Source organism: Ahaetulla prasina, chromosome 2, assembly GCF_028640845.1.
Source record: "Ahaetulla prasina isolate Xishuangbanna chromosome 2, ASM2864084v1, whole genome shotgun sequence".
Lineage (NCBI taxonomy): Eukaryota > Metazoa > Chordata > Lepidosauria > Squamata > Colubridae > Ahaetulla > Ahaetulla prasina.
Genome location: NC_080540.1, coordinates 107,437,312 through 107,461,471, shown reverse-complemented (window position 1 = coordinate 107,461,471; position 24,160 = coordinate 107,437,312). Strand labels below are relative to the sequence as shown.

At 38.8% G+C, this 24,160-nt stretch overlaps 1 protein-coding gene across 7 annotated transcripts in view; it reads right to left on the bottom strand.

The window, feature by feature from the left end:
• PPARGC1B (PPARG coactivator 1 beta) overlaps positions 1-24,160 on the bottom strand; it is a 159,895-nt gene that overhangs the window by 38,040 nt on the left and 97,695 nt on the right. For all 7 annotated transcript variants that reach the window (XR_009153886.1, XM_058173386.1, XM_058173388.1 and 4 more), the window contains exon 2: positions 1,381-1,554. Coding sequence is in view for 6 of the 7 variants with exons in the window: in XM_058173386.1 (XP_058029369.1) it covers positions 1,381-1,554 (174 nt within the window). In the remaining variant the exon portion in view is untranslated. The remainder of the gene's footprint in view (positions 1-1,380; positions 1,555-24,160) is intronic.

Sequence of the window (24,160 nt, the reverse complement as noted above, 5' to 3'; positions counted from 1 at the left end):
AGATAACATGGGGGAGGGAAAAAAAACCCTATGGAATATTTTACTACAAAACTTCAGATGACTTTACCACTATCTTCATAGATAAAGATTATGTATGTAAGATATATCCTTGTAGACACCATAGATCTAAAATAATAAGTTGAACAAACATGGTGAACCTTCTTCCTGAAATCATTCCTGCGAATGAAGCTTCTAACCCCAACTCTCACATCTAGCTGAGTAATAAAATATGGTCAGCAATTCAAAACATATAAATAAACCAGAGAGAACCAACACACTATAAGTTATGCTTTCTTTCAACTGAGAAAGTTAAACATCAAACCCCAGCCTAACTGCACTTAAACGGATTTAAATACAAGTAGTCCTTGACTTACGACTACAATTGGGACTAAAATTTCCACTGTTAAACCAGGTGGTTGTTAAATGAGTTATACTTGATTTTATGACCTTTTTTTGCAATGATTGTTAAGTGAAGCACTGGAGCTGTTAAGTGAATCACAAAATTAAGGAAATCCAGCTTCCCCTTATTGATTTTGCTTATTGGAAGCCATTTGGGAAGGTTGCAAATAGTGATCACATGACCCTGGTTGCTGCAACTGTCATAAATAGATGTCAGTTGCCAAGTGTTTGAATTTTGATAATATGACCACAGGGCAGGGGGTGAAATGCTATTGGTTTGAATCAGTTCGACTGAACCAGTAGTGACGGCAACGGGTGGTTCAGAGAACCGGTAGCGATGGCAGTGTGAGGCTCCGCCCACCCACCCGGTTGTCGTTACTTCCTGGTTTTAACCAGGCAGGAACTGTTTTTTACCCTCTGCGCATGCGCAGCAGGGTTTGCGCATGCGCAGAGGGTCCAAGCCTGCACGTGATGCACGGCGCATGCACTTTTGAACCGGTAGGGAAGGTAAGTAGATTTCACCCCTGCCACAGGAATGCTGCAATGGTTTAAAATCTGAGAACCAGTCATAAGTAAATTTTTCAATGCCACTTTAACTTACGCCAGGTATGGTCTTGTGACGTTTTACTTTACAACTACACTGCTTAGCAACACAGTCGCTGGTCCCAAACTGCAATTGTTAAGTGAGGACTACTTTTGCCCTTAGCAGCTTTCCTGCAGGGGTAATCAGCAACTTGGAATGGCTGTTTAACTCAATCAAGATTAAACTAAATACAGTTAACATGATTACTTCCCTTGTATTTAATCATTCTCTCTCCACTCCTGTCACATTTGAAATTACAATTTGGTAGCAATTTTTGCATACACCCCAGGTTTTGAGGAGCTGAATGCACTCTGGGATCCCAGGTGACACACTTCTTAAAGGAAGGGGAAAACAGCAGGCTCCCCCCTGTAACAGGGGATCTCTTGATAATAGGGTACCTGAAAGAGCTCAGAGTCGTCTGTGCTGTACTGACTGGATTCTGTTTCAGAGTGCTCACACCACCACTGGAACTCGCTGAAGCAATTGGCTGAGTCAAAGTCACTGGTATCCAGCGGAGACAAATCGATCTCGGGGAAATCAGAGTAAAGGTGCTCCTCACCAGAGACTTCGTACTATGAAGGAAAGAAGGGGAGGGGGGAGAGAATAATAGTGAGTTTTGCAATATATCGTGGCTGCCTACAAAATTCTTGATTACTTCATGGCAAATAATACACTTGCATTCGTGCAGCTGTGTATATGTGTGTGTGCGTATATATCAATGGTGGGTTTCAAAAAATTTTACTACCAGTTCTGTGGGTGTGACTTGGTGGGCATGGCATGGCTTGGTGGGTGTAGCATGGTGGGCATAGCAGGGAAAGGATACTGTAAAAACTCCATTCCCATCCCACTCCAGGGGAAAACTTCATTCCCTCCCCACTCCAGGGGAAGGTTACTGCAAAATCCCCATTTTCTCCCGATCAGCTGGGACTCGGGAGGCAGAGAATAGACGGGGAGGGGCCAGTCAGAAATTTTACTATCAGTTCTCCAAACTACTCAAAATTTCCGCTACCGGTTTTCCAGAACTGGTCAGAACTTGCTGAAACCCACCTCTGGTATATAATAGTAGTAACTGTGAGAGGGATCTTGGAGTCCTAGTGGACAACCATTTAGATATGAGCCAACAGTGTGCAGCAGCTCCCAAAAAAGCCAACACAGTTCTGGGCTGCATAAACAGAGGGATAGAATCAAGATCACGTGAAGTGTTAGTGCCACTTTATAACGCCTTGGTAAGGTCACACTTGGAATATTGCATTCAGTTTTGGTCGCCACGATGTAAAAAAGATGTTGAGACTCTAGAAAGAGTGCAGAGAAGAGCAACAAAGATGATTAGGGGACTGGAGGCTAAAACATATGAAGAACGGTTGCAGGAACTCGGTATGCCTAGTTTAATGAAAAGAAGGACTAGGGGAGACATGATAGCAGTGTTCCAATATCTCAGGGGTTGCCACAAAGAAGAGGGAGTCAAACTATTCTCCAAAGCACCTGAGGGTAGAACAAGAAGCAATGGGTGGAAACTAATCAAGGAGAGAAGCAACTTAGAACTAAGGAGAAATTTCCTGACAGTTAGAACAATTAATAAGTGGAACAACTTGCCTGCAGAAGTTGTGAATGCTCCAACACTGGAAATTTTTAAGAAAATGTTGGATAACCATTTGTCTGAAATGGTGTAGGGTTTCCTGCCTGGGCAGGGGGTTGGACTAGAAGACCTCCAAGGTCCCTTCCAACTCTGTTATTATTATTATTATTATTATTATTATTATTATTATTATTATTAGTATTATTAGTAGTAGTAGTAGTAGTAGTAGTAGTAGTAGTAGTAGTATGTGTATACATACACACACACACACACACACACACACAAAGAGAGAGAGATTGTAAATGTTTTTGGGCGCTAAATTTACCACTCCTACCACCCCCATGAAAAGGAGTGCAAAAAGAGCAAGCCTTCCCAGAACAAAAGAAGCCTTTAAATAACTATAAGCTATTATTGACTCTTTCAAGTTCTGAAAATGTAGCTTTTCTGCATTTCCTTATTTAGGTATGTTTAGTCTGCTCTCTGATGATGACGATTATAAATAGTTTAACAGCATGAAAATGTGATCAATAAAAATGGAAAAATATAAAGAGGCAATATCATAAGACTCTTGGTGGCAGAGAAGCTACAAATGACAGCCCTAGAAAAAACAAAGGTATTTCTAAGCAAGCTTTAACCAGAGATGAGCAATTTGTGGTATGCAAACTTTCAAAGACCTTTTCTGCATTTGCCAACCATGCTGCTACCCTTTTGTCTAACTAGGCTGAGAAAGAGGATATGTGAGGACAAATGTCTTACTACAACCTTTGGATTTACAAAAGCTTGATCTTGTTATGAAACAGTGCATTTGGCCAATCCATGCTGCATATCATTTCCTCACTGGTAAAAGCAGTGGAGAAACCTCGTCTTAAAACTGCTGGATGGGAGAGGTTTCATGTGCATATACAGAGTATACATGTATAGCCTCCTTCTCACATCTTGATATCATATGTGATTCTTGGGACTGAAAAGGACAACATGCAGTAAGGCAAGGACAAAATATAGCAGTGCAGCTTTACAGAAACTAAATCACTTAGCTGCAATTAGAGCTTTTGAAAAATTGCCTTTACTAGTGTTAGACTTACTTTTCAGGCTGGAGGCAAGTAGATTATTTTCTACCTGTTATATCCGTATAGTGTATACCTATAATATACCTGTTATATTGCTAATGCCTAAGTAATTGAGAAACTCAGTGATTTTACAACTAAAAATAACAATAAGATAAAATATAGTCCAGGCATATTTTAGTGCAAATTCATGATTAATGGGATAAAAAGAATTATCATTTTACAAAAAAATTAAAACTCTTTTTTTTCTCCAGGTCACTTTGAATGCAAATTTAAATAGGCCAACAGTATGCTGAATTAGGGCATTGCTACGACTTTTTTAAAAAAAAAAAACCATGGGGTTTCAGATTTTTTACTATAATTATGTTTTCCAAGCTTATCTCCAGATTATTGGCATTTAATGTGACTGGGAAAATGAGACTACTATCTGATTATATTTATTCACTTTAAAAACAGGTCTAACAAAAATTCTACAATAAATAAAATAAAATGCTTGCTACTAATATTCTCATTTAACTACTAGTATTTCCATTTGGAAATAATGCTGCAGACTTGGCCAATTTTCTCAAAATACATTAGCTTTTTATTTCTTACATTCACATGACTATAACATTATGGAGATTCAAAAGTTAACATTCTTTGTTTTTAGAAGTATATTCCCACTGTTTCCTAGTCTCAGGAGGCCGAAACTTCCTGAAAATAGTTCTGATGGTTTCTTTTTTTTCCAGGGAGAAAAAAAAAACAGAGGGAGGAGTTATTGATGACAGATAACATGACATTTTAAAGTCTGTGCCTGCTCACAGAAACAGAGCCCCCTCCAATCACCTTTTAGCATAATCTTTGAAATTAAAAATGGCTTATTCCAATGTTATATTATGCATTAAGCAGAATTATATGTTTCTCCCCCCAAAAAGAGTTACTCCTTAAGTGAAACGAGAAATTGCAGTAGGCGGCAATAAAAGATTCTGTTCCTCTTTTTCCTGAGATATTTTTCAACTGGATGTTATAAAAAATGTGATTTAAGAGTTGGCCCCATTTTTTAAAAATTTCCTCTGCTTTCCCTCATCTTCCTCATCTGATACGTATATCATTTTCAATGGTTAAGAATGTGAGCAGAAACAGCATTGATTTCATTGGCTGAATGTTAGATGCTTTGGATAGCTTTCAAGCTGAAAAGTAAGGAAAAGGGAGGGGGAGATTTAATTAAATAACATAAATAATAAATAGGAAATTCTCTTGGCCACAAAGACATGTGTTAGAGTAGTCTTCCCCAAACTGATGTCTTCCAGATGTGTTAGACTCGAACTCCCAGTATAAACAACTAAGGAAAGTAAACTACTGCTCCAAAAAAACTAGAGTTCCAGCACATTTTTGGCTTCTTAAGGGAAACAACTCCAAAAGCACAATATGACCCGAAAAGAATAATAAGAGTTACCATGAGGTAAGATGGGTGGGCAATAAATTTTACAAACAAACCATCTTACCACAGTGAGTGAGGAAAAAGGGGAAATCTTAGAGGGCCCTCCAGGTAGTTACAGTAGTGCTTAAAAGTTGATAATCCCTTTTAAATTTTGATATTCCTACGTAAAGATGACCTAAAACATGATGTGTTTTCCACACAAGTTCTAAAAGTAGATAAAGAGAAACCAATTAAAGAAATGAGTCAAAGGCATTATATTGCCTGCAGAAGTTGTAAATGCTCCAACACTGGAAATTTTTAAGAAAATGCTGGCTAGCCATTTGTCTGAAATGGTGTAGGGTTTCCTGCCTGGGCAGGGGGTTGGACTAGAAGACCTCCAAGGTCCCTTCCAACTCTGATACTATTATTATTATTATTATTATTATTATTATTATTATTATTATTATTATTATTAGTTCAATTATTGAGGGAATGATTCAAAGCTACTAATTTGTTGTTGTTAGTTGCAAAGTCATGTCCGACCCATCGTGACCCCATGGATAACATTCCTCCAGGCCTTTCTGTCCTCTACCATCCTCTGGAGTCCATTTAAGCTCACACTGACTGCTTCAGTGACTCCATCCCGCCACCTCATTCTCTGTCGTCCTCTTCTTCTTTTGCCCTCAATCTCTCCCAGCATTAGGCTCTTCTCCAGTGAGTCCTACTAATACTTGTATGCAAAAAGCATGTGAACCTCTAAGGATCAGTAGTTCATTTGAAAGGTTAAATTGAGTTAACTGTTTCAATCAAAGACATAATCAGGTGTGAATGTGGGAGGTCCAACTCTATTTTGAGAGTTCTTGATCTTCACAGCATAGATATGAGGAACTGTGTCATGGTCCTGAACAAAGGAGATTCCTGAGAATTCTGAAAATAGTTGTTGATGTTCACCAGGCTGGAAAAGGTTACAAAACTATTTCCAAAGAATTTGGTCTCCAGCAGTTCACTGTCAGGCAAATCATGCACAAATGGAGGCATTTCAACACGACTGTTATTCTCTCCTGGAAGGGTTGACCAACCAAAATTATACCAAGAGCAAAGTGTGCTATACATCAGGAAGTCTCCCTGAACTCCAGGGTTGCATCTAAGGAACTAAAGGCCTCTATTGCATTGGCGATTGTCAGGGTTAGGCTACTGGAAGAATAGAAAATGTAACTTTTTAACTTGAATGAAAAATGTTGCATTGATGAAAAATAATCACTGCATTCCACCGTAAGACTTTATCTGTCTGTGAACATGATGGTGGCAGCATCATGGTTTGGGCCTGATTTGCTGCCTATGCACCAGGATGCCTTGCCATCATTGGTGGAACTATGAATTCTGAATGGTACAAGCAAATTCAAAGACACATATGATTTTATGAATGGTAGCTCAAGAGTAAGTGGCTCATACAGAAAGGCAACGACCAATAAGATCCAAGTTGCATGACCAAAAAATGGCCAAAGCAGAATAAAATTAATACTTTGGAATGGCCAAGTCAAAATCCTATAAAAATGTTATGGAAGATCCTGAAGTGGGCAGCTCAAACAATGAAACCCATCGATGTCTGTAAGGAGGAATGGGCTAAAATTCTCAAGCTGATGTGCAAGACTGATTAACAGTTATTGGGAAATGTTTCAAGGCAGTTACTGCTGGCCAAGACACGGCACTCTAGTTACTGAAAGCAAAGATTTACATATTTTTGCTGCGTTCAAATATGTAACTTTGGATAATTTTCCTCAGTAAATAAATGAACAAATATAATGCTTTGAACTAATGTCAAGGTTCCAGAAAAACCTCTTCTGCATAAAAAAAACTCAGAAGCCATTGTCTTTCAGAGTTCTTTACTAGCATGAGGAAACTGGCACACGATGAGTGAAATTCCAAAACTGAACTTCCGGATTCTTTTCCCAGTTATACAAACCCCAAGAGTCCCACCCCCCTGACCCCTTTGATGGTCACATGGTCCCACGTTCTCCCAGTTCATTCGAATATCTTCTCACCACTCTTCCTGCAGATGTGAACACCATCCGACCTTGACCGCTTGAAGAATGTTACCATACCCCTCAACCCCCCTTCTTACCCTCAGGGGAAAAATGTGGCAGCGTCTGGAACCCTAAAGTCTAGTATGGTTTCCAGGCCTGACAACTAATTTGTTTCATTGGATTCTCTGTATTTAATTTTAGACGTGTGGAAAAAATATCTATTTTAGGTCATATTTATGCAAAAGTACTGAAATTTCAAAATGGTTCATAAACTTTTAAATAGCACTGTGTAGACCCACAGTCGGAACAGAAGCATGGAAGCATTTGAAGTTCATGATTTTGGTCCAGTAGATATAACAATTGTCTCCATTCTCTTTGGCTTTTATTTTTTTAGCTTTTCTTTTCCTCCTGAGACCTTTCACCCCAAAGCTCCATCCTTCACCTAAATGTATCTCTGCCAGACTCAAGGTATTAAAAGGCAATCCCTTCAAACTTCAATATTTCCTTGTCCCTGCTGACAATCTCTTTGTACAGAAACAAGACACCTGACAACAGGTGTTCTCTAGACACCTGTTCAATAAAGGCTCTAACAATCCATTGTAATTTCTCCTTCTCTTCAAACCTAGCCAAAACACAAGAATAATAGAGCAAAATCAATGGCTGGCGCACATAAGGCAATCTACGCTCTAAGAACTGAGATAAAAATATCCAGTCAATCACAGAGAGCAGCTGAGACCCAGCCCTACTTCTACTACATTCTCAAGGCATACACAACTGCATTAACGTTCAACACAAAGCAAGTAACCAAGGGCAGAGTAATGCTGCACTGCACCATTAATGTTAAGCTTATGATAAGTCATGGGTTATGTTGGAGGTTTCTACCTTTGAAGATTTAGAATGAAGAGAAAGCAGGGAGAGGAGAACTGTTTTAACATCAAGGCCTGCCTAAATAATGGTTTATGCAAACTTGTGCTGTATAGTACTGCTGATAGCTGGCTATTATTTGATTCTGGGGGGAAAATATGAGTATTTTTAAAATTATATTAAGCTAGCTATATAGAGTAATATTTTTACATAGTTATGTGTAGCTTTACTGCTAATAAAATAAATAATAAATAAATAAATAATGTTAAAATAATTTTCATCTCTGCAAGGGGAAGCCTGGATCTCCAAATTCTCATTCTAATTCAGTTCGCTAGCCCACACTGGAAAATGATGTCCAATTCTTATTTCAACAGTGAAAGTCTCTTGTTCACAGCAAATATTTTAAGGTTGACAAACCATAATAACAAGCAATAACTGTTCCTGATCACAACTTTGCTAATATAATACTCCTTCCACATTCAGTGACTTCAGCAAGGAAAGTTCAGCATTTGGCTTTTTTTTTAATCCAGTAACTAATCTGCATTCTTTGTTTCTGTAATAACCGGTAGTAGCATTTAAATCACTGCCCAATAAATTAATATTCATGGACACACACAATATTCTAAACCAGAGGAAAAGCAAATGTACTTATTTTGTACTGTCTAATCGTAACATAAGATCAGGTGAGCATATGAAAAACCAACTGCTTTGAATTTTTCCAAGTATCTCTAGAAAACAATCAATTTTCATTGTTGCAGAAATGCAAGAGACAGAATACTATTCTTCCCATCAATATTCTTGGTTCTCTTATCTAGGATAACCTTAGATTACAGTTGGCTTCTTGCAAAAAAAATGGGATTGTCACCGTTTTCCAATTTAGTTTGGGATGCAGTGTCCCACAATGCAACGCTCCATAATGGTAAACTATTAGTCCTCTTCTTCTCTACGAACATCAAGGGCAAGAAAAAGCATTTGGTCTGAAGATTATGAAGGAACATCTTGGAGGAAGAAGGAAAACTGAAGACAAATAAAAACTGAAAGCAGTATGGAAAAAAGTTGCACCTGAACTTGGCCCAGTATGGGAGAGATAATCACCAAAATGCATACTTATCTGATTAAAATAGCCTTGATGTCTCACCACCGATCCTCATCAAGGGTAATTTCAGAAGCTGTCTAATACACTGAAGATTAGGGGAGCAGCATTGCAAACCGAGGAAGAAAAGCAGCTTAGCTTGCTCTTGTGCTATAACAGAACCTCAATATGAAAGAAAAGCAACTGAATCTTTTTTACAACATGGAAGTAAATACCATAATACTGAACAAAGTCTAGTTTAGAAGCAACATAATTTCTCAATTATCATTAGTCAAACTATCGCGGTGTAAAGGGAAATGTATTCCGCTTCTTGTTATAACATAAGGCATGCGTGCAACAATCTTGCACAGAGACTGTAGGATTTGCCAGCGTACCAACTGATGTTTGGGCCTACTCACTGTCATTGTCTTGAATTGTTGGTCCACACCCCCTAATACAAATGTCAGGGACATTTTTTTCTATTTTGTTTCTGCTCGTCTTTATCAACATTTAGGGAACATTTATGTTATCCCAGCTCTATACAAGTATGCATATAGTACAACTTGTGCAAGACAAGAGACCCTCTTCTGCACTCAGGTTGAACAAGAAAGGTTTGCAAAATATTGGATATACTTTAGAATTGGAGATGTTCAGCATTCTGAAATGAAATAAGAATGACAATATATGAATTATATTCTGTATTTCCAGGAACGTCTGATCCATAACCTCCTTAAAAGAATGGTTAGCATTTACACTTTATCTTCAATCATTCATGCAACATCTTACTTTCTACCAAGAAGTTCTATATCAATACAAACCAGGGGTGGGTTTCAAAACCCGTCGCTACAGGTTCACTCGTGAATGCACACACACGCAGGTGAGCGGAGCCTCCTGCCACTATCGGTTTATCTGATCCAGGGCGAACTGGTAGCAACCCAGCACTGATACAAATGCAAGGTAAATCGCTTCAAACTCGATTGCAGAAAATACAACTTCAGAGTGGTCAGCCCCTGGAATGCTCTACCCAATTCCGTTGTTACATTTTCAAACCCTCACAGCTTCAACCTTAAACTGTCTACCATGGACCTCACCCCATTCTTGAGAGGTCGGTAAAGGGGGTGTGCATGAGCGCACCAGCATGCCTACCATCCCTGTCCTACTGTCCCCATTTATTTGTATTCATTTTCCTTGTTCATGTCCATGTTCATATTCATATCTGCTATCATGTACATGTTTGACAAACTAATAAAATAAATAAATGAATAAATAAATAAATAAATAAATTCCCTCAAGAAGTCCTCAGAAAGCAGAAATTTCCTCGCAATGTTGCCAACAGAGAATATAATGCCAAAAATAACTACCCTCGTTTTCCTTAAAAAAATGAAGGAGCTGCAACCAATTTTGATTTATAATGAACGGCAAGATAAGAACTTAATCCCACATTAGGAAATGACTGTATACAGTAAGAATTCAAATGTGGTCCCACTTTGATTAGGATAGATTATACTATACTTTACTTAACTTGATACTTAATCCAACCCTTGAGATTTTCCCACTTGTTCAACACGTGTTGTAGTACTTAAGAACATTTTTCTTTCATTATTTCTTCTTTCTGCACTGTGGAACATATATGTTTTCATAATATACTCTGCCTTCCTTAAGGATCTATCTATCTAGAATAGAATAGAATAGAATAGAATAGAATAGAATAGAATAGAATAGAATAGAATAGAATTTTTATTGGCCAAGTGTGATTGGACACACAAGGAATTTGTCTTGGTGCATATGCTCTCAGTGTACATAAAAGAAAAGATACCTTCATCGAGGTATAGATCTGTCTGTCTGTCTGTCTGTCTGTCTGTCTGTCTGTCTGTCTGTCTGTCTACCTACCTACCTACCTACCTACCTACCTACCTACCTACCTACCTACCTACCATCTACCTATTTAATTTTATTTTAGAATACTGTAGAAGACATATGTGCTGGTTTAGAAGATACTATACTGGTATATTATGTTTGCTTTTTCTAATGAACCACTAAAAAACTTTGTGGTTGTCGCAAGATATAAATTTGATACATAAATAAATATATTTTCATATAAATTGCTATTATTTTATATGTAGGAAGACTTCTACAACTATGTGAGTTCTTCAGTTGTCTTTGATATGTCAAAAGGGAAGAAATCCTAAATTGCAATCACAAGGCACAGCTGACACTAGCACTTAGAATGTCCTTTGATAATCTCTACAGTCATGATGCATTCTCACTGCCAACAGAATTAGGTATAAATAAACTCCTGCAATCCAATGCCTCTTTGGGCTACTGCATGCTGAGATCAGCTGCAAGATTCAGCTGGTGTCCTGGCAATGCCATGTTGTTTAAGTCCAGGATAGCAGTCACCTGGGAAATTAAAAAAAAAAATAGTATTCTTTGCTACTGACTATAAGAATGCATCCATCCAAAGTCAACAGAAGCAACTGTCTGTTCCACTGATGTTGAATACAATAATTTGAGTGTTTGGTTTTCAGTAATTTAGTAGCATAATTCATAACTACAATAGAATTAGCTCTTTAAATTTGGCAATTTAGATTAACAAATACAAACTCAATCACAATCTTAGCCTTATCCTACAAGAAAGTAGCCATGTTTTACTGCATGCATTTCCTGTCTATCCTTGTCCTGTATAACCATTTGTGTTTTCTCTCTACTGCTTTGAACATCATTTTTTAAAAAGGAAATTAGGTTGCTGTCACTGATATGACCCAGGTCATGTAAAGGATAAATAGTGAATCATGATCCATCAGTGTTAGACTAATGGCCTCAGGCTCAGGAATCTTCTCCAAGCCAGAGCTGAGCCTCATTCACCTGTAATAGCAGCCAAGAACTGGACTTATACAAGATTTATACTTGACTGCTTCTGGCAGCAAAATATATTTTGTTTCTGAGTACAGTTTTATTTCTTCAGTGCTTTAAAAATGTGAAGAAATACACATCTTTGGTCACATGCCTTGGCTTGGAAGAATAAATACTTAACAAAAAGCAGAATAAGTGATATTTCTGATTTTTCTTTCTATCTAGAGAAGGGGTCAGCAACCCGTGGCTCTGGAACTGCATGTGGCTCTTTTATCCATCTGCTGCGGCTCCCTGTTGCTGGCTGGCTCCACAGGTAGAGGAAAAAGGATGCCGCACTAGGAGAAGACTCTATGGTGGGGAAACTGGACATCCAGTCAGCGGAGGAAAAAGGAAACCATGCTAGGAGGAGACTCTATAGTGGGGGAACTGGACTTCCAGTCAGCAGGGGAAAAAGGACACCATGCTAGGAGGAGACTATGATGGGGGGAACCGGACTTCTGGTCAGCTCCAGAATTGAATGTGGGCTTCTGGTTAGGACTTTTGTGGCTCTATGAGTATTTAAGGTTGCCTACCTCTGATCTAGAGACATAGTACAGGACTCTACTCTGGAAGAGTCTGCACTTGAAATGTATCTTGAGTGGTGTTCATCATTTCCTTTTACTGCTTGTGAATAAAGTGAACTTTGTTCTAATTTTACCCAAGAGATTGCAAGAAAAGCAGCCACTGGGCCTTGGAAGGCAGCCAAAATAATGGTTGGGAATTCTGAACCATCTTTCATTCCAGACATTTCATTCATGTGCACTGGAGCAAAAAAAAAAAAACCCACACTGGGAGTTCAGTAAAATCAGATTATTTACACACACACACACACACACACACACACACACACACACACACACACTTTTAAAAAAAATCTACTAAGGAAACCTAAATGGCATTTGCTGGGTTGGATCCTCATGCCACTCTTTTTTGGAAAGGGGACAGAAAATGAAAAACATCCAGGAGCTAACATCATGAGATCAGCATGGTTTATAAATATTTTAGTAAATGTTAATTCTCTCAAAATCATTTCAAAGGATTTCAGGTAATCAGTTTTTAAAATCTTACACAGTTAGACTGGAGAGCTATGTTAGTAATAGTAATTTATTCTTGCATAAATAAGTCAACAATCAAATAGTATACAGTACAAAGATTCCTCTGCAAAAGAACAGGGAATGACGAGAGTACTTTTCTACTACAATACCATGAAGGCAGATTTCAAATATAATTGAAATGTTATGTACTAATATGGTTTTGCCGAATCTCTTTCTGGAACAGCCCAATATTGGATTTGCTTTTGTCAAATGGCAAATCTAGCCATGATAAAATATTCTAAGCCTCAAACTGTGATTTATTAATGAAGCCACAAAGGCATCTACATTTCTGTCTTTTTGCACAGCAGTTGGGCAATTCATCTTCAATGAAGTCATCACAATATTATCCTAAAGCCTTTCTTTAAACATGCATTTCCTGTAACTGATAAACAGTCATGAAAATTGTTGATTAAATTAAAGAAAAAATAATCTAGAAATTGATCTGTGAGCTGCAAAGCCCTTTCCACAATAGACAGGCAGACAATGTCTAGCTAGATGTAGCACTGAAATTACAATTCCTTTTTGAGATTTGTGACATGAGGAACAAGATCTGAATAGAAAATGCAGAATGTACAGGCTTGCTCTTGGGAAGTTTTCTTTCTGAATTTTCTGGTAATTTCTGACTTTAATATAGGCTAGTGGATGACATCTTAATAGATGTAAAACAACCCCTGTGAACTTTAGGATTGGATCAGAAAAATGGAGCTCTCCCCACAAGAGGTTTTGTGTGAGAAAGATGAAAGGTTGTACTGATCCTTGCTCTAAATTGGTAACACTCTTAACTCTCAGAGTTACTTTGAAATCCAATGCACTCTGCTAACACACAGTTGTCCTTTTGACAGACAGACAGCTAGATAATTACAGAAGTGAAATTTTAGCATGTATTTTTATCCCTCATCACCTTGAGAGTACAGAATGAATGCTGGGTTAGTTCACACTGAAGTATATGGATGAAACATCCCGGCACCAGAAACGGAACAGTTTCTTTCTAACTCTTCTTGGATATGGCTATGTTTCTTATGAATAGCTGATTGTTATACAGATTATGCTGCACCACTTGGACTACTGACTATTGACCTAATTAAGAGCTAAAAGGCTCTATCTACAGCTTTCCATTAATATTGGTTTTCAAATTATGTAACATAGGACTGCAGGTTGGGTTCCAAGTGTACAGCTGCCTACTTAATTTTTTTTATTAAAACTAAAAACCTCAAAAGTAGAAAAACAGAATAGAGAAACTCAGCAAGAACTGCTATTCTGTTCATTGTCATGGCCTATTTCCTTTACTGAAGGAAAAACTATCATCTATCTATCTATCTATCTATCTATCTATCTATCTATCTATCTATCTACAAGTGTACACACACACTATCTATCTATCTATCTATCTATCTATCTATCTATCTATCTATCTATCTATCTATCTATCTATCTATCTACAAGTGTACACACACACACATTCATGTTCCATAGTAATTTGGATGGATATTTAGAACATATTAAATTAGAAAATGAAAATGTCCAAACAAGAAGTATTTCAACTTAGCTTTTAAAACTGAGAATAATTATAGCATTCAAGCCTCTGAAAGGATCATCCATGGCTTTTAACACAGATATATTACTAACTGGAGATATTGCAGGCCAAACATGGGATTTTCTGCTGTTTTGTTTGCTTCATTGCTCAATGATGGCTTCTTCTTGCTTCCTTATTGTAGAATAATAATTGTACTGTAGACCTCATTCACCCAGACAGCCTTGCTTGCAAAAGACCCAGAGGGACTTTTGGGTAGGCTAAATGAAGCCATAATGGAATGATTAAAGCACTGCTGTCATGTCTTTCTGAGCCACAATTCAAGAAGCACCGTGAACCCACAGCCATTCTCTTGCTGGGGTTGCACTTAATCTACAAGACATGGTTTACTGGTTTCACATAGAGACTAGACCCCTATGTATGTAAACATATTTGAATGAATATGTGCATGTGCAATCTGAAACCATTTTAATGTATTTGAAATACAGTATGTTTTCTACTAGAACTACCCGTGCTTCACCGAAAATAAGATCCTGTTTTATATTTTTTTGAACCCTGAAATAAGCCTTATTGCCATACGCTCAAAAGCCCGATTGGGCTTATTATCAGGGATTTCTTATTTTGGGGGAAACAGTATATTATTGGGTAGTCAATCTAAATATTGAATATTAGAACCTTCATATGTGATTTCTACCCAAAATAAATGGAAAAAAATAATTCCTCATACTTTTTTCCAATTTGTTTTTGTTTTTGTTTTGCTTACTCTCTAAGCAGCATAAAATGGCCTTTCTCCAATGTAACAAACAACCTTAAAACTATCCTTCATCATCAAGAGAAACAGAGAACAGCTTAATTTTCTAGATCAAGTTGTGTCTTGGGGGAAGACATCAGACATATCTTTTGCCATCAGCAGAGATGACTTTGAAAATATCAACTCTCCTTCTATAAAGAGACCACTGATTTCAATATAAACCTTTTAAAACACTGTTAAAATCCTTTCTTAGTGAGCAGATGGGAAACTCCTGCAGGTATTCTATGGCTCATGGGTAGAGCTTTTTTTTTTTTTAACTTTAAGATAAAGCTGGGTTGAATAAGTTGTGGCTCCTGAGCCCTATTTTTGCTCAAATGTCGGCTGGCGGCCCCCAGGGGAAGGGCCTTCTCTGTGGGGGCTCCCACACTCTGGAACGAGCTTCCCCCGGGTTTACGCCAAATACCTGACCTTCGGACATTTCGTCGCGAACTCAAGACCCATCTTTTTATCCGCGCGGGGCTGGCTTAAATTGGGATTTTAATGTTAAATTTATTAATTTTAAACGGGGTTTTAGTATGGTAAATTTTAATCATTGGGCTAATTTAAATAAGTTTTTTAAATTGTATTTTAAACTTGTATATTATATTGTCGGTTTTATTATGCCTGTACACCGCCCTGAGTCCTTCGGGAGAAGGGCGGTATAAAAATAAAATAAAATAAAATAATAAAATAAATAAATAAACAAATAAAGTCTCTTAATCTGAAAATGTTGGGTTTAAGAAAGTGCACAAAAACTGTAGGACATTTCTGAGAGCAATCCAAACAGAAAAATGGGAAGGAATCTCCCAAATCTCCAAAAATTAATGGAAAACTGAAGATTCACCCTTCTGTGATATAATTTACCCACTCTGCATCTTTACTTAAATTACTGTTCCCCTTCTCCAGGAAGGGGGAGGGGGAAATTGTGCGACACCAATCATAAAAAAGTTCTCCGCCATTATAAAGGATGATTCACCTCAGTGCAAACCGAGTTTGCTTTCCAAATTCTAAAAATGACCTATATGAATATTGAATGCAGAAGAAATGGAGCTTATCACAAAATCGAAGCAGACTGTACTGCTAGAATAAAGCTAAATTTGCACTTTTCTGAAACTGGTTCCTTGGTTATGGTATCATCTTAAAAATATTTTTGGCAGTGCAGCAGAAAATAGAGAACAAATGGGAGGTTAGTCTGTGAAGCAGTAAGCTTCTTCTTAACAGCTGCTGCAGCAGCTAAAAAAAAAATGCTGCTGGAAGGACAGACCACAGCAGCTTTTCAGTAACCTAATCCCATTTTAAACCTTGAAGACTAGATTTATGTTGTCATTTGCATAAATGCTACTAAGATGCTTTGTAAAGGGCTTGCGATTCAAACATTACTTTGCTATTCTCAGTCGTGATGGTAAGTTAGGATTGTTCTATTGGAACGGCTAGAGAGCACTCAATTTCACCAGGGACACAAAACAGAAAACACAACCAATTAGGGCACTCATTAAAAACATGGCTTCTGCAAATGATTCATCCTAATTGATTCAGAGTCTCCCACTCATGAGTAAGTCCCCCATCAATGGCATTAAGGGATAAAAATAACTTCAGCATCAGCCTTGTCAAGAAAGCTCCAAATTAGCAAGTCGCATTTGGGAACTGTAGCTGTATCACAAAGCAGAGCAAGGTGAAGTGATTTATAAAGAAGCTTCAGAGAGGAAACTGATACCATTTCATCCGTATGTAGTATGTTGGGTGAGGGGAGACACTTCAAACCTCATAGGAATGATGGGCAGACAAATGAAAGTAGGTTTGCAGGTTTAAAGTCAAAGAAAATTGATGCCTCTCTCCCTCACACCAAAAAAACAAAAAACAAAAAACCAATCCATGTGCAAGGAGATTTTATGAGAACCATCTGGATTTATCAGAGAAATCTGTAATTACACACTATAAGCATCCCAGATTATAGGTGTGGTGAGATAATTTTTTTTATTATTATTATTATTATCATGAATTACTGACCTTTCTGATGGGACAATCTCTTCAGAGAGTGCATCAATTCAATTATGGATATTTCAACTACTTGAGGGACACAATGTTTACATTCAGCAGAGGTAATCAATGGGATTATAGAGTTCCCATACATATAACTGAACCAAAATGTCTTGCTGGAGCCAAAATCCTCATTAAAAAAAAATGATAATAGAAAACAGGATCTCTGTTAACATTTTTGGAATAATACTTGGAAGGCAGCAGTGTTCCTGTTTATACTTCCAGCCAGCCATGTTCTTGTATAAGAAACTCCATTATAGTCTCCTCTTTTCCCCTTACCCCTTCTCCGTTAACAAACACTCAGATTCCATGGTCACCGAGCACCCACTGTTCTCAATGGCTACATTTCCTCAGGGGCTTCTACTAAGCATGATCAACCAAACTGACTGATTTTGCTTTCGATTTTTCTAATATGGCTGGTTTCACTACTAGCAGTAAAGCTATATTGACACTAATTTTGGTGTCCACAGAAATGTTACATAAATTTTTAAAATGGCATCTAATAGTTCTCCTTTAAGTGCAATACTGCTGAAATATGACTACAAATTGAGATTTAACCTGGACCAAAACAAAATTTTCTAGTTTTGCAACTAAATATTTCTAAAACTTTCGATCGACAAGCTCAGCAGTGCCTAGCCACTGAGCCACCGCGTCCTTCAAAATATTTCTAGGAAACTTGTAAAGAAAGTGTAAAGATGATACTCATGCCTTGCTGTTTGATTCCTATATTTGATATCATTTCCTTTGAACAAGATCTAGTCTGTGCTAATTGTAGTTATTGCCTACTCCTGCTAAAGTTTTATCTTAATTATTTACCATTACTACATTTCACCCAATCATTACTGTAATACCTAAAGCCTATCTCATCTATACTAAACTAACTGTTACCTGCATTGGATATTTATATAATACTATGTGAGAAAGAAAAAAAAAACCTCAATCCATTTTCTCCACAAGCATGTTATTGTACTGACAGCTGCAACTGTGTCTCGAAATATTGGTTTTCTGATGAGTGATTCCCCCACTACCAGTATTGAATAGCAGTTCCACATAGCTAGTTCTGAATGTGCTGAACAATATAGAACAAAGTCTTCTTGATATCCAAAAGATCACTCCTGTCTCTTGGTGAAAACATTACTACAGCACAGAAAGCCTTCCAGATATTGCTGAGTTACTGTGCTCTAATTTCTAATGTTCTCTAATTGTCCATGTAGGCTAGGGTTGCTGTGAGGTGTAGTTCAGCAATACCTAAAGTGATATGGATTTCCCCAACTGTGCTGTCCAGCATTTCTTAATATCTCCTTACAATATCATGGCAAAGTGAACAGAACAAATTTGACTTCCTCTATTTTTGCTACAATAAAGAATTCCAAGCTGAATTCTTGCTTTTTTGTGAAAAAGAGAGACACAATCCGGAAAATTCTGTCACTTGATCTATCGAAATGAAGACTGTTCTTCTTCATAAACCTTTTCATCTCTGAGAGAAAAATATATCTGTTAAAGTTATTTGATATCATAAAAATAAATATGTGATTCTTGAAACATGTATATTTTTACTGCTTCTTTTCCTCTTTCAGTCTTAGTAGTAGCCTCCAGTGATTATCTAGTAATGTAGGCCAAATTTATTTTGGGTATCTGCAGGCCCAATTCAGAAGTTTTACTGGGGAATCTGCTAGGTTCCAGGGAAAGTTAATCTCTTTGTGTGTTGTGCATGCTGTCTACAAGACAATCATTCTTAATTGAGAGAGTAAAAATTAGAGGGAGAGAAATGGGGATTACAGTATTTTGAAGCTGTCAACTAGTAGCTAAATGAAAGATGTCTGAAGAATAATAGTTTGGAAAAGCAAGAGAGAAAGAGAGAGGGAGAGAGCAAAGCATGTGGCAGTCAGCATGAAGGTCAATGCTGCCAGGAAATATGCCAACCCCTGTGATGGCATTTGACAAAATGTCATTTTAAATGGATAAGTGTTGTGCTGATTCGTGTTTTTGTCAGGCTACTCCTCTTGACAGTGTGATATTTATAGCCAAGGCCTCAGAAGAGGTGACTAGTACTCCCCAGGAGTTGTGACTGGAGAGGCAGCCCAGCTTGCAATGGCAAACATAAATATTTGACATGGTGGAGGGAGGTGAAAAGAATGATGTCCTACTGGGCTATGGAAAGGAAAGAAAGGTTCCCTGGGTGCCAAGAAAGCTCCTATATGGGTTCCCATTGCTTATTCATCCATAGGCAGGTGAAAGAAACATCCATACTTTGTACCAAAAGTTTCCAAAAGGGATTAAAATTTAAATGCAAACAGTTTTGAGAGCCACGAGGGTTTATTAAGGCCTTCACTCAGCTTACTGGTCTCAGGAAACCAGCTTACCCTTAGAAAGAACATCAGAAACAAATGTGTGTAGTTTCCTTTCTGTTGACAAATAAGCATGTGATGGATTGTGATGATAGGTACTACTAGAAGCAACATAGGCAATCCTCAACTTATGACCACAATTGAGCCCAAAATTTCTGTTATTAAGGGAGACATTTGTAAAGTGAGTTTTGCCCCATTTTATGACTTTTCGTGCCTCATTTCTGAGGCTATTTTTTCATACCCATACATCTATCTGCCTCATTTGTTAAGTGAATCACTGCAATTGATAAGTTAGCAAGTGAATCTGGCTTCCCCATTGACTTTGCTTGTGAGAAGGTAGCAAAAATGAATCACATGACCTTGGGGCACAACTACGGTCATAAATACAAACCAGTTGCCAAGCATCTGAATTTTGACCACATGATCTGCAAAGGTTGTAAGTGTGAAAAACAGTCATAACTCACTTTTTTCAGTGACGTTGTAACTTTGAATGGTCACTAAACAAACTGTTGTAAGTCGAGAACTACCTGTATACATGCAACATATTTGACTACAAATACTTTACAATTTTACATACATTTGGCTTCCCAATAGAAACAGATCCCTACAATGTGATTGAAATATGACTGATGCTACAGCTTATAAAACTTTGTTTGATACTACAACTTATCAAGCCTTACTCACTGATACAAACCAGTGATAAATACCATTGCTACTCTTGTTTCTCTATTACAACTGACAAAAAGATAATTATTATAAATATAAAGGAAATATTTTTGTTGTGATTCATACAATAACCAAACCATTGGAATCGTTGATCTTTTAGTAACATAAATCATAATATCAGGATTTTGCTCTTTAGAAAACATTAATTAATAAAGTTCAAATAAGTTAGCAACAATTACAGGCAAGAAGTTGTAATTAATATTGAACTAATGATGAGAAACAAAGACACAATGGGCCTATCCCTATAATCTCTATGTACAAATAGAATTGTTGTAAAAACACATCAAACTATCGTAGCAAGAAAACATTTGACGCTATAGAGCACTGCACACCAGAACAACTAGACACAAGAACAGTTTTTTCCCGAAGGCCATCACTCTGCTAAACAAATAATTCCATCAACATTGTCAGACTATTTACTGAATCTGCACTACTATTAATCGTTTCATAGTTCCCATCACCAATCTCTTTCCACTTATGACTGTATGACTATAACTTGTTGCTGGCAATCCTTATGATTTATATTGATATATTGACCATCAATTGTGTTGTAAATGTTGTACCTTGATGAACGTATCTTTTCTTTTATGTACACTGAGAGCATATGCACCAAGATAAATTCCTTGTGTGTCCAATCACACTTGGCCAATAAAATTCTATTCTATTCTATTCTATTTCCTTTAACTTGGAAATAGGTTAATATTTTTCTTAGTATAAAGAACAAAATAATGATGTTACAATTAATTATCAAACTTGAAAGAACTTGTTGGATAACTAAATCTACAGCACTCATGGGGAGGAAAGGGAGTGGAATATTCCCCAAGAACTAAGGAATGGAAATGAAGCATAGCTGAAAAGTAAACAAAGTTAAATCAGAGTATTTTAAACAAACATGGGAATCATTTGGAAAAAAATGCTTTACCAAACATTAATTAGCTTCAGTGTTTGTTTCTGAGGCTTCCTCCTATTTTTCACACCCATACATCTATCTGCAGTTTAATCTGATACTGCTGATATAAGACTGGTGGAGACAGGAAACTTCCCATAATAAATTTCAAAATCCTTATGATTTCTTTGTGTTAAATAAAGATAAGTATGAATAAAAATGTAGCCAAATGTACCAGTGTTCTGCATCTTAAATGAGTAGATATTCCTAGCAGATAAAAAATAATTACAAATCAGAATTACAACCAGAACTGGTATGATGTATGGCATCCATATAATCATTAATAAATATAACATATTATCTTATGTTTTTATGCAAGAAAAAGGTTTTTCTAAGACAGCAGAAAAAAACATGAGGCAAAATATAATCAAGGCCACACCACTTCAGGGCTCAGTTTTTCTAATCAGGACATCTAACCCTGGGATACCACAGAACAGCCATATATTACAAAAAAGGATGCAAAAGAAATCCATCAGATTTTCTTTAAAATTCTTTGATTCATTAAGAGAGATTTTTGTCAAAACATGGAAGACAGCAATGAATGAAATCTGTTATCAACTGCTACTCCCCACCACAAAAGTTGTGTATAAATCAGTATATATTTGAAGAAGTTGTCTATGGAGATTCTCAGTCATTTAGGTTATGGTTGTTTCAAAGGTGCTTTTTTAAGAGGCAACTGGACTTTCTGGTTTTTCGCTGAAGACATTTTGCTTCTCATCCAAGAATCTTGAAGAAACTCCTTCAAGCTTCTTGGATGAGAAGCAAAACGTCTTCAAAGAAAAACCAGAAAGTCCAGTTGCCTCTTAAAAAGCACCTTTACAACTATTTGAAATTTTGAAATTGATTTTTTTAAAAGGGTCATATGACAATGTATTACTTAAACAGAGTCTATAAAAAGATGGTGAAGGATCTCTGGTCTTGGATACTAGAAGAGTTGGAATGAGGGATGCTAGAGTCTTGGGGTAGGTTTGGGAGACAGAGAATGGGCCATTCTCTGGGAACATGGTCCTGATATTTGTACTGGTTCCGCATCTCAGCTCTCTGCACTCAACCCATATCCCCAGTTAGCAGATTGTCAAACCCTGGCCACTAAACGCCAATTAAATTTATAATAAGATCTCCCTCATTCATGTTTTAAATCATGGATGAAATCCCTGACTTGGCATGCATACTGAAACTTGGCTGGGCCCAAAGGAGAGACCTGTCTCATAAATGTATCCAGCTAGGCTTTGGGTATGGTATCAGCCAAGATCTCAGGCAGGATTGGTGCAGTGGCAATTTCCATCTGAGAATCTCTGAAGGCCTTCAGCACTTATGATGCCAGATTGTGAGTCCCTGTTCATTAAATTTGGCTCTTGGGGTTTGTTAGGATTATTGCTATCAGCCTCTGCTGAGTAGCAACTTCCCTGTCTGAATTGCTTGACTCCATTTCTGGGGTAATGTTGAAGTTCCCCAGATTTATTGTCTGGTATGGTCTTGGGGGACTTCAGTCTGCTTCCAAGGGATTGGGATTGGAGGCAGCTGAGGAGTTCAAGACTATCATCATAGCCGTAGCCTATTCCAGGTCATCAAAGGCCCAACAAGGGACATACCTTATCTGATTTTCCTGATGGAACAGTGACAATATAAATGCAAATTGGGAAGCTTTTAGTCTTTCCCTTGTCCTATCAGACCATGCCCTGATTACCATTAGATTTCTTAGTGCCACTCAAGCTGTAGGGAAGGAAGACCTATTAGATTGGCCCAATGTCCAAGATGGCGCCGCCCTGCTGATCGGGGGAGCGGCAGGGGGCCTTTTCGGGCCCTGTCCGGTTCTGGGGGGGGGCCTTGGTGACATCTTAGGCCCCCGGACCTGATGGAGGAGCATCCAGTCACCCGGTGGAGGGGTGACTTGGCGCAGGACGACTCCGGGGGGCGTTGGGAGGAGCCCCGGAGCGTCCTGCTGCAGCGGTGGTCATGGCGGCTGGCCGGGCGGCTTGCCGGCTTGCCGGGCGGTCGCGGCTTGCCGCCGGCCTTTTTCGGCGGTCTGGCGGCGGCGGCGGCGGCGGCGGTGGCGGCAGCGACGGCAAGGGGGGGTCACTGATACCCAGGCCCCCTGGACCCCGCCCGTGGGAGGAAGCAGTGGCGGCCCTGGCAGCTAGCCGGGCGGCTTGCTGGGCGGTCTGCGGCTTGTCTGGCTGCCGCCGGTCTTTTTGGCACTCTGGCGGCGGCGGCGACGGCGGCGGCGGGGGCCTTTGACATCTTGGGCCCCCTTAGATCCCCCGCCCTGATGGAGGAGGCTTCAGTCGTGGAGGAAGATGGAGGACGGGCGACTTCAGGGGCGAGGGGAGGAGCCCCGGAGCCCCGGAGGAGGCCCAGTGGAGATCTGGAGGGCCTACCGGGCCCCCGTCGGCCTTTGTTGGTTTTTTGGCGGCGGTGGCGGCCTGGCTTTTTCGTCTGGCGTCGGTGGAGTGACTGGCGTCCCTTCCTAGTTGGGGGGGGATGTCGGTGGCCTCATGTGGCGGCGATGGGACGCTTGGTGACGACGGCCGGGCGGAGGTGGCCGGTGGCGGCGGCCTACCTCGGCGCTTCAAGGTGGCGGACGGCCTGTTTAACATCTTTACCATCGGTCCGCCCCCCCCCTCTCCTTCTTCCTTAGTCCACCCCTGACTATTTATAGGTGGGTGGCGAACTGACTGAATGAGTGGTTTTGTTTTCTACCCCACGAGGATCACTATTGACTGCTTCCCATCAGGACTGACTGACAGACCGGTTGTGGTCACTGTATCATCTGTTACCATCTTGACCGGCCCAGGATGGGCCTCCTGCCGGACTT